General features: G+C 57.5%; 2 protein-coding genes across 2 annotated transcripts; both read left to right on the plus strand.

The window, feature by feature from the left end:
* Window positions 1–3,739: 3,739 nt before the first annotated feature.
* On the plus strand, window positions 3,740–6,023 carry GALR2 (galanin receptor 2). Its single transcript, XM_037157871.2, has 2 exons — window positions 3,740–4,107; window positions 5,279–6,023. The coding sequence occupies exons 1-2, from the start codon at window positions 3,740–3,742 to the stop codon at window positions 6,021–6,023; spliced, it is 1,113 nt and encodes a 370-aa protein (XP_037013766.2).
* A 1,352-nt stretch (window positions 6,024–7,375) lies between these two features.
* On the plus strand, window positions 7,376–10,104 carry ZACN (zinc activated ion channel). Its single transcript, XM_053661302.1, is given in 11 exon segments — window positions 7,376–7,472; window positions 7,778–7,922; window positions 8,061–8,091; window positions 8,259–8,335; window positions 8,557–8,757; window positions 9,349–9,490; window positions 9,623–9,691; window positions 9,694–9,754; window positions 9,757–9,785; window positions 9,787–9,838; window positions 9,938–10,104. Coding segments are annotated over 11 exon segments (1,071 nt in total).
* Window positions 10,105–10,697: the final 593 nt, after the last annotated feature.

The raw sequence follows: 10,697 nt of genomic DNA on the forward strand, positions 1-10,697 counted from the left end.
TGGCTGCACAACAATGTGAATGTACTCTACTAAACTGGACACTTAAGGATGTTTAAGCCCTGGCTGGTGTGGCTCAGTGGACTGAGTGCCGGCCCATGAACCAAGGGGTCACCAGTTTGATTCCTAATCAGGGCACATGCCTGGGTTGCAGGCCAGGTACCCAGTAGGGGGTGCATGAGAGGCAACCACACATTGATGTTTCTCTCCCTCTCTTTCTCCCTCCCTCCCCCTCTCTAAAAATAAATAAATAAAATATTTAAAAAATAATAAACCTTTAGAAAGTAAGTCTCCCAAATGTCCATCGATGAATGAATAAGTAGAAAGTGGTAGGTCCATACAATGGAATCTTACTTGGTCATAAAAAGCAATGAAGTACTGATACATGCTACAACGTAGATGTCTTTAAACTATTATACTGACCGAAAGAAGCCACACAAAAGGCTTCCTATCATATGAGTTTATTTATAAAATGCCCAGAATAGGTAAATCTAGAGAGACAGAAAGTAGTGGTTACCTAGAGCTGAGAGTCAGGTGGAGACTGGAGGCTCATGGCTAAAGGGTAGAGGTTTCTTTGGGGAGGAATGAAAATGTTCTGAAACTGATTGTGGCAGTGGTTAAACTGTTACAGAACAGACCTGGGGAGGGGGATGCGTGAACGATATACTATTACTGAATGGACCCACCCCTGTGCTCCGGGGGTCGCAACCCTGTAATGAGTTCACCTTGCCCGCTGCCAGGGAAAGATGTCTCTCAGTGCCAGAGATTGGTGTAAAGGAAAAGGATTATTTATTTAAAAAGTTATGCAAACTTGCCTGGCTGGTGTGACTCAATAGATTGACCATGGACTACAAACCAAGGTGTCTCGGGTTCAATTCCCAGTCAGGGCACATGCCTGGGTTGCAGGCCAGGTACCTAGTAGGGGGCCCATGAGAGGTAACCACACATTGATGTTTCTCTCCCTCTCTCTGAAAATAAATAAATAAATAATTTTAAAAAGAGTTATACAAACTTAAGAGTAATGATTTCATGTCTTCATTGAGACCCCCCAAAAAAAAGAGATCCCCAAATCCTTTAGAATACCCACAAACACACAGTTCTTCCTTCCCCCTCTGACCAGCCCGTGGGGAAATTGAAAAAGAAATAGAAGTCTGTGGTTCTTCTCTGCCCAAGCTGCGTGGTCCCAAAAAGATGCCGAATGGCTGCCATGCCTGGGTTTAAATCCCAGCACCAATCTTCCTCTGTCGCACCATTTCCGACTCCACCCACAATTGGCCACAGCTGCCAGCATTAGCAAGTCCAGTGTAGCCCTGGGGTGTGGGGCCAATCATCTCCAAGCTCTTACGCAGGCTCATGTGGGACCCCCCCTTTGGCTGCACCCTGATACAGTACAACTCTGTGAATGTCCTCACAAACAAATGAAGAATTTAAATGGGTAAATTTCATGGTACGTGAAATATATTGCAATAAAAAATTTTTAAGTCAGATTGCGTTAGCTCTTTAGTCAAAACTCTGCAGTGGCCCCTACCTTTACTCAGACTACAAGCCGCGGTCCTTACAATCGAAAAAGGCCTGCATGCTATGCCTCTCGCCTCCTCTCCTGCCCGTCTCCTTCCGGTTCGCTCAGCACAGCCACACAGCCCCCCACCCCTGGCTTAGAGACCCAGGCACGTGCCTGCTGTGGGGCCGGCACCGGCTGCTCCCTCTGCCTGGAATACTCTGCTCCACCCCGGCTAACCCAGCTCCCTCACCTCCTTCAGGTCTTTGCTCAAATGTCACTTTCCTAATGAGGTCTGCCTGACCCCGACTCTGAATTGCCCCGTCATCACTCCTAAACTCGCTTACCCTGGTCTACTTTGCCTACAAGCACTTATCAACTTGTAATAGATGAATAACTTACTTGAGTTATGTTTATCGTGCGTCTTCCCTGCTAGAAGGGAAGCTCACATAGGGCCTTGACCTTCGCAGAGCTCACCGGTGGATCCCAAGGACCCAGAACGGTACCTGGAAAGGAGTAAGTGCTTAGTAAACACTGAATAAATGAATGACAAGCATCTCATAAATACGATCCGCTATTATCGTCCTATTCAATGAAAAGGCAGGCAGGGCAGGGATGTCAATAAGGATTCACTCCCCACAAGAGCAGGTAGCTGGGCTCCTGAGGCTGAGACCTTAGACGGGGTGGGAGAAGAGGAAGAAGAATGGTCTTGACCCGGGAGCCAAGGAACAGGGCAAGGGAACAGGCAGCAGATACTGAGCTACAGAGGGAGAAGGTGGTGCTTTTCACACCTAGTGAACGAGGGGTTTTTAACTCTACAGAAACAGTAAGGATTCCACGCCACAAATGCTTGATGATTAAGTACATCAAAATTAAAAACAAATATTTAAATGTTATTGCAACCTTAGCACCGTCCTGACCACCTAGGAAATGCTGCCGGTGCACGGAACTCTGTTACTTTTTATTAAAGTTTTTCCTCTTTGCGTCTCTGACTAGGGAACCTATTTTCGACCCATGTCCTGCCCCAAGAGGTGTGCCGCGGGCAAAAAATAAAAATTAAATATACAATACATGAATATTGAGTTAGGGGCACTGACCTCTGTTCCTTCAGAAGGCCAGTACAAAAGCGACAACAGTGGACACGACCATAGCCATCTGGTGTGAATGAATCAGAATTGTATCTACTTTTTCTTTTTTTGTTAGGTCGGCAAAATCTATATATTCTGGTGCACTGCAGAATTTTAGCAATTAGTTTATCTGTGTCATGAAATGAAAACGGCTGGAAATTGCTGGGCCAGGACAAGGAGAGAAGAATCTGATTCACTCCGAGTCTACTAACTGGCTTCGGGACTCTCAAACAGGTTCCATTCCCTTCTCGCCAGAGCCCTCGGAGAAGGTGTTATTTATTACCCCATGTCACAGCTGAGAGAGTCGAGGCACAACGCCAAGGGCCCGACACACAGGACATGCTCAACAGATGCTATTTATTGTCTTGAACTGGAGGGAGAAGCGTTCAGTGGGGGAGGGAAGGGAATGAGATGAAGCCGACCAAGTTCCTCATCCCCACTGGAGCTCTCTGGGGTCTCTGCGAGGCGTGGCCCTCCTAGGAAGTAGGAATAGGAAGAGGCGCGCAATACAGGGCTGGGCCGTCCCAGTCGCCAGTTCTGGATAACGGAGCCCCTCCCCGCCCCCACTTCTTAGCACCCGCCCGGACGCCCTTCCTTTCCAGGACGTCCCCCAGCCAGCCCTGGGTGGTCTGGCGTCCCACCAGGCTGCAGGGGAGCGCCAAGGAGCGCGGAGTCCCCGGAGAGCCCTCCCGGTAGCGCGGCGCACGGGCAGGTCCCTGTGATCGGTCCCTCCACCACTCCAGCTGCCAGGGACGCCAGTTCGCCGCTCAGCCTGGCACAGTCGGGTCCCGGGAGCTGGAGCGCGCCGACAACACCAGCCGGCCCTGCGTCCCGAGGGTGGGCTGCCCCTGTCTCGGCCTAGACGCGCCAGGGCCACTCCACAGCCCTTCCCCCCAGCGCGCCCAACTGCCTCGGGGGATCAGCCCACCCCTACAGCTGCTCGCTCCTCCCCCTGACTCCGGAGCATCCTCTTCTCCAGCGCCAGCCGCGGCGAAGCTCGCTCGGCCCGCAGCTCCGTGGAGTCGCGCTGGGTGCTGCAGCGGCTGGGCCGCCGGAGCTCCGCGCGTAAGACCCAGAGGGCTGCAGGAGCGCGGTTACCGTCGGGTTCGGCGGCACCATGAACGGCTCGGGCGGCCCTGAGGCCGAGGACGTGAGCGAGATGGGTGGCGGGGGCAGCTGGCAGCCCGAGGCGGTCATTGTGCCCATGCTGTTCGCGCTCATCTTTCTCGTGGGCACCGCGGGCAACACACTGGTGCTGGCCGTGCTGCTGCGCGGCGGCCCGGCTGCCAGCACCACCAACCTGTTCATCCTCAACCTGGGCGTGGCCGACCTGTGTTTCATCTTGTGCTGTGTGCCCTTCCAAGCCACCATCTACACCCTGGACGGCTGGGTGTTCGGCTGGCTGCTCTGCAAGGCCGTGCACTTCCTCATCTTCCTCACCATGCATGCCAGCAGCTTCACGCTGGCTGCCGTCTCCCTGGACAGGTAAACAAGCCCCCTGGCAGCCCAGGGGTCGGTCAAGGAAAGATGTGCAGAGAGTAGAAAAGGACTAAAATGGCAGAGGGACCAGGAGGGAGTGAAAGACAGGCAGTGTGTTGGAGAAAGAGGAGTAAGAAGGGGGACCACGGTGTCCCTCCTTAGGTGCGTCCTCCTCGGGGCTGGGGCTGCAGGCACCAGACAAAGTGCAGCACTTCTGGCTCCCAAGAGTTTTCCCTGTGCTTGGTCCGGCTTGGGGCTCCATGTCCTCACCTCCGAGGTGGTGAGGTTGGGAGGGGTGGGATTACAGTGCCCAATTTACAGACGAGATTGAGTTAGACCAGATGGGTGACTTGCTTGGAGTCGCCCATCCAGTAATCCTAAACTCGAAGCCAGGGGTCTCCTGGCATGGAACTCAGGCGCCTCCACCTCGCTAGCCTTGAAGGCACGGTTTGCTCTGCGCACTTGACTGCAGTCCAGACTGTGGAAGTTGGGTCCTTCTCGGGGTCCATGCCAAAGTCCCAGCGAGCTCGCCTAGCTGGGTCTCACCCCTTCTGCACCCCACCCCCAGGCCCCGGTCAAGGGCAGGGAGAAGAGCAAGCCGGAGCTTGCTCACCGCCCCACCCCCCAGCCAGACGAAGTTTGGAAGGACACTCGGATAATTCCTTGGGAGGAAATCGGGCGTGACTACGGTATCTCCCTGCCCTCTTTCACTCCAATGAGCTTCCCACCTCCCTCGGGAAAGCAGCGGGGTGAGGCCACATTCCGATTACAGGTCCCAGTTGCACTGAGCGCGGAGCGTGAGGGCTCCAAGAGCGCTGGTGGGGCCCGTAGAGCGCCGGCTTCTTTAAAGGAGTTCCCTCGCGGTCCCTTGCCTGACCTGTCTCCGGGCTGTCTGCTGCAGCCTCAAGGTTCCCGGGTTCTGACTGTGGTCACAGTCCGGAGAAAAGCAGGGGAGTGGCCTATACCCGCGCCTTTCCTGCTGCTGGGTCTCGCCCCACATCTAGACGGGGCTGACAGAGTCCTGGATGCACTGAGTCTCCCTCTGGGTGTATGGAGTGTGACCGTGCGCTAAGGACCTTCCCCGAGAGCGGGTATGGGCTCGGGGTGCAAGGATTCGGGCCTGCCCCCGCGAATCCGCCAGCTCAGCCGACGTCTCCCTTCTCGGCCTGACCTGCAGGTACCTGGCTATCCGCTACCCGCTACACTCCCGAGAGCTGCGTACGCCTCGAAACGCGCTGGCGGCCATCGGGCTTATCTGGGGTCTGTCGCTGCTGTTCTCTGGGCCCTACCTAAGTTACTATCGCCAGTCGAGGTTGGCCAACTTGACCGTGTGTCACCCGGCGTGGAGCGCGCCCCGTCGCCGCGCCATGGACATCTGTACCTTTGTCTTCAGCTATCTGCTGCCTGTGCTGGTGCTCTGCCTGACCTACGCGCGCACTCTGCGCTACCTTTGGTGCGCGGTCGACCCGGTGGCCGCTGGCTCAGGCGCCCGGAGCTCGAAGCGCAAGGTGACGCGCATGATCATCATCGTGGCAACACTCTTCTGCCTCTGTTGGATGCCTCACCATGTGCTTATCCTCTGCGTCTGGTTTGGCCACTTTCCACTTACGCGCGCCACCTACGCGCTGCGCATCCTCTCCCACCTGGTCTCTTACGCTAACTCGTGCGTCAACCCCATCGTTTACGCGCTGGTCTCCAAACACTTCCGAAAGGGCTTCTGCAAGATTTGCGCGGGCCTGCTGCCCCGCGCCCCACGCAGAACCTCAGGCCGCGTGTGCATCGCTGCGCAGGGCACCCGTAGCCGCAGCGCGCTGGAGCGTGAGTCCACTGACTTGACGCACGTGAGCGAGGCTGCGGGGCTCTCCCGCCCTGCGCCTCCCAGCGGCCCCGCTTCGCGGAGGCCGGGGCCCCTCCTGGAGTGACCAGAAGGTCTGTCACGGCACCTTGACAGTCACTGTGACTTAAACGCACTTAGGATGTAGGCTAGGATGTTAAAGGATTGGAGTCAGAGGTGGGGGAACCGTGGATGGAGTTTTCTGTTAATATAATAAAAAGCGCACACCATTTCACGTGCAGCGACACTCCGTGTCTCCATATCTCTCAGGAGGCTGTGCGGTAAAAGCGTCTGGGACTTCACAGAGAAGCTTTGGCTGACTGGTGCCCGTGCTTTCCTGAGTTTACGGGGAAAGAGGGCAACCCGCACCAAAGAAAACCGAGTAAAAAATCTGCCTAGAAATTCCTAAGTGGGTGACGCTGGGGAGAGCGCAATCGGCCAAGGCTCTTTGCGCGTGGCCATCCGAAGGCGCTAGGTGCGTGTAGACCGCCAAACCAGCAGTCGCCAATGCGTGACGTGGGCAGGCAGGCTGTTCAAGCGCACTGGATAAAGTCGGTGGATGACGGACCCAGACACCAGTGTGTCCTGGTGGCATTCCAGCGCCTGCGCGGGGTGGGTCCTCGCCTGCTCCCGGTTTCCTGGGGCCCTTTCGAACCTCAGCAGCCCTACCAGTGGCTTCAGACTTTCATTCAGCTTTGGGGTTTCCTTCCATTGCTGCGTTTTTCTGGGATCAGGTCTTCAAACGCTCACTGGGCTGCTGCTTCTCACCAGAAAAGTCTTGCCACTCCACCACCGGTCGTGTTCCAGGGCGCACGGAGCTGCCTTAAGGCTCAGATGGGCTGGAGCAGGCTGAGAATCCCTGAGGGAACAGGATACCCTGGGGTTTCTTCATGAGTTGGCTGCCCCCTGACGCTGAGTTCACCCCACCTCTGGAGTCCTTGAGACAAGGGTTTTTACACAAAATCAGTTCAGTGTTTAAGGAGTCACTGAACTGATTTTGTATAAAAAATCAGATGGGTGTGCCCATCTTACATCGTTGAGTGCAGGGCGCTTTGACAAAAGCTTGAGTTCTTAGCCAGCAGGCACCCACCGTGGAAACAGAGAGGCCACTGGCATCTGCCCAGACTGGAAGGACCAAGTCAGAGAAGGGGCAGGGCACGGGGTGTTCTGTGCTTGCCTGGCCCACTTGGCTGGACTTGAATATGCCAGATGGTGGGAATGGAGCAGGATGGGAAACACTAAGCAGGTGCAGGGTGGGCAGGGCTTGGTCCTGGGTGTTTTCGGAACCCAGAGTGGGGGTGGGGCTGCCAATCCAAGGCTCCAGGGTTACTGAGCAGAGCGGGTGCCTCGACCAGCTGCTCAGTCCCCCAGACAAGTGACTGAAATGAAGGCTGTAGCTTGGGCGCTGCTGCTGCCACCAGCCCCCCTGTGCTGCTGCTCATGATAACCCTGTGGCTCCTGCTCCGTGTCGCCTTGCTCAGACTCGGCACCACTCCGCCCTTGGTCCAGGGCCGCAGCTTCTGTGCACCAGCAGTTGGTAGGTGGAAGGAGTGAGATCATGAGCTTTCGGATTTGGGCCCCAAGATACCTGGGTGGTGGTAACCTCATCCCTCAGCCTGGCCATCCTTTTTTTTTTTTTTTAATCTTTTATTTATCTTTAGAGGGGAAGGGAAGGAGAGAGGGAGAGAAACATCAATGTATGGTTGCCTCTCATGTGTCCCCTGCTGGGAACTAGCCTGCAGGGAACTGGTCTGCAACCTAGGCATGTGCCCTGACTGGGAATCAAACCGCGATTGTCTAGTTCGCAGGCCCACGCTCAATCCACTGAGCTACACCCGCCAGGGCCCTGGCCATCCTTTTTTGACCTCAGCTCGCCTCTGGAGGTTCAGGAAACCATCCAAATCCCAAACACTGGAGACAGGCCCCTGCCGGTGGATGTTCAGGTGTTGGTGAGAAATGGGTCCGACATGGTAAGCATCCTCAGGCTGAGGAGGGGGCGGGGCCCAGGTGGCGAGCTGGGAATGGGACAGGACTGGGTCCCTGGACTGCTGTGGCCTCCTGCCTTTTGTCATGTAGCAGCCACCCCCAGGTGACATGCTGCTCCCTTCCCCAACACATCCTTTGGTACACAGTCCTCCAGGCTGCTGCTCCGGCTGGTGAGAGCCCTGAGTGGGGGGTGGGCAGTGAGTGCAACGGGGTGAAGGTGGGGCAGGAGAGCCCACTCTCAGCCCAGCACCAAAGTACCGGTCTTCACTGGCCTGCCATGCTGAGAGGCATGTATACGTGAAGAGCCAGAGCCTTAGTGGTATCCTTGTGTTCCCAGGCCTGGGTGGACACTCGCCTGGCCTGGAACATGAGTGTGCACCCACAGTGTGTGCTTATGCTGGCCTGGGACTCACTGTCCGGGAGGCATGAGGCATGAGCTCTAGTCCCAGGACCCTCCTTGCGTGTCCCTGCCCCCCATCTAGGCCTGGAGCCCTGGTAGTGCAGACCCTCTCCTGGTGGCCCTTCCGGGTCACTGGCACCCCCACTGCCCGTGTCCCCTCTCTCTCCTGGAACCTTGAGGACTGGGATGGCAGTCGGGCACCTACCTGTCTCCTCCACCGCCCCTGTCAGAGAAGGGGCTGGGCTCTTGGCTGTGGCGCTTTTCCCAGCAGGCTCTGGTTGGATTGGCAGGACGAGGGCCCACGGACCCAAGTGGACCAAGATGGCCACACCAAGCTCTCCCTGGCCCTCACCACAGAGACCAGCTGCGACTTTGAGCTCCTCTGCTTCCCCGGGGCCCAGAGCCACTGCACCCTCAGCTTCCACACTCTCAGCACCCCCTGGCTCTCCCTGCTCTGGCACAACCCCCTTCTGCCTTGTCTCCTCCCCCTCGGGTACTGCAAAGCAATTGCCCCCAACAGCCAGGGCCCCACTGCGGTGGCTAGGCCACTGGTGTTGGCGACCAGGTTGCTGCAGCCTCATCCCTGGAAACGTCCCGAAGGTGTGGCCACCCAGTAAATGCCCCATAGACCCATCCAGCTCAGCCAAGCAGTCCCAACTTTCCCGCCTCCCTCCCCTCTGGGAAACAGCACAGCTCCTGCCCCCGAACCCTGGTCCTCCAGACTGGAGATGAGACACTGGTGGGACTCTGCAACCACTTCCCCTGTGAGGCGGTGCAAAGTGCATTTATTTTTACAATGAAAATCCATCTATGAACCTGTGAAGCCCCTCTCTCTCACTGGGGAAAGCTTGGGGCGGGGGTAAGTTCAGGTCCGGAAGCCCTCTCGGGCCAGTTTCATGTCCACATCTGCTCCCAGCAGCCGTCCGGAGTCTCCACCACCATCCGTGGGCACCAGCTGGTCCCTGCCCTCCTCCCGAGAGCTGTCGGGGGGCCGGGTATCCTTAGCTCACCGTTCTCTCCCCCCCCTCACAGTGATGGAGCTGGTGCTCCAGGCCCACGTGGTGAGGGAGATCGTGAGTGTCAAGAGGGAGCATGTGGTTTGGGATTTGAAAACCCAAGTCCCGCTGCAGCAGCTGGTGCCCTGTTTCCAGGTGACCGTGAGTTGGGAGGTGGCTGACAGATGCATCTGTCAGGGGCATCACAGATGCAGGGGCCAGAGGCAGGACATCATCTTCCTGTCCCCCACCTGCTACGTGGCCCCCAGAAAGCCCCCCCTTTCTTCCTTCCAACTGCATTTACAGAACACAGCACTAAAGGCCATCATGTCATTGTTGGTACCCAGGGAGGTACTGCTGTTGGTGGACGTGTGTGGGGTGGGGGTGGGGGGACGCTGCTGCCCCTCCAGGCCATGGATCACACTGCCTACAAGGTGACCTGCTGCTGGGCTACCTGGTCTTTCACTCCCCCCGCCCCGGTGCAGGCCCTGCCCAGCTCCTCCTCCTGCAACCCGCTGCTTGGTAAGCCCTGCACCCTCGCCTGGCCCTGCCTCCTCCTCTTGGGTCAGCTCCCCAGGCACTGGGGGCACAGGCCTCACCGTTGCCCCCTCCCGTCCCCAGTGTAATACATCACCATCCTGCTGCTACTGCTCTTCCTCAGCACCACAGAGACCGTCCTGTTGGCAGGGCTGCTGGCCCAGGACCACCTCAGGGTCCAGAAGAGCCCTAGCCCAGCCCTAAGAGGGCAGTGGCTGGACCCTTCCTGGGGGGGGGGGTACAAGGAATGAGGCCAGGAGCAGGTCCCTGGAGCAGAGCTGTGGTCGGGGGTCGCTGGGCTACTGGGAGGCTCCTCACACTCACTCTGCTGGCCCCACTGGCCCTGGGCTCCACCACGCCTGCCCTGGCAGAAGCAGGTCTGCAGCAGGGAGCAAGGCAGGCTTCCCTGGAGGCCTGGCTGACTCCGAACTCCCCAACATAACCCTGTGCCTGGGGAGCCTCTCTAGGAGGGTCTTCCTTCAGCTCAAGATGGGCCACAGCCACACACTCGCTGGCTGCGAATCATGAAGGGGGAAATATGGCCGAGGGGCCCTGGGCTCACTCCTCTGCTCTGGGAGAGGGGACGGGCTGAGCCCTGAAGCACAGCTCCTCTCCTGCCTCTCCCCCACAGAAGCCACCCAGGAGTAACAGGGTCCCGGAGGAGCTAGGCTGATGCTGCTGACCGCACCTTCTTCCTGCTGTAGTATGTGGCAGGGGTGGGGTGCAGCCAGTTCATCCTCCTGGGGCTCTGGGTGTGGGTGGTGTGTGAGTCTGACCCTCAGCCAGGGTGCACCCCCTGGCAGGCAGCCCAGGCTGTGACAGGGTAGGGCCCGGGTGCAGGCCC

This window comes from Artibeus jamaicensis, unplaced genomic scaffold, assembly GCF_021234435.1.
Source record: "Artibeus jamaicensis isolate MK-2021 breed Jamaican fruit bat unplaced genomic scaffold, CSHL_Jam_final contig_2259, whole genome shotgun sequence".
NCBI classification, from domain to species: domain Eukaryota; kingdom Metazoa; phylum Chordata; class Mammalia; order Chiroptera; family Phyllostomidae; genus Artibeus; species Artibeus jamaicensis.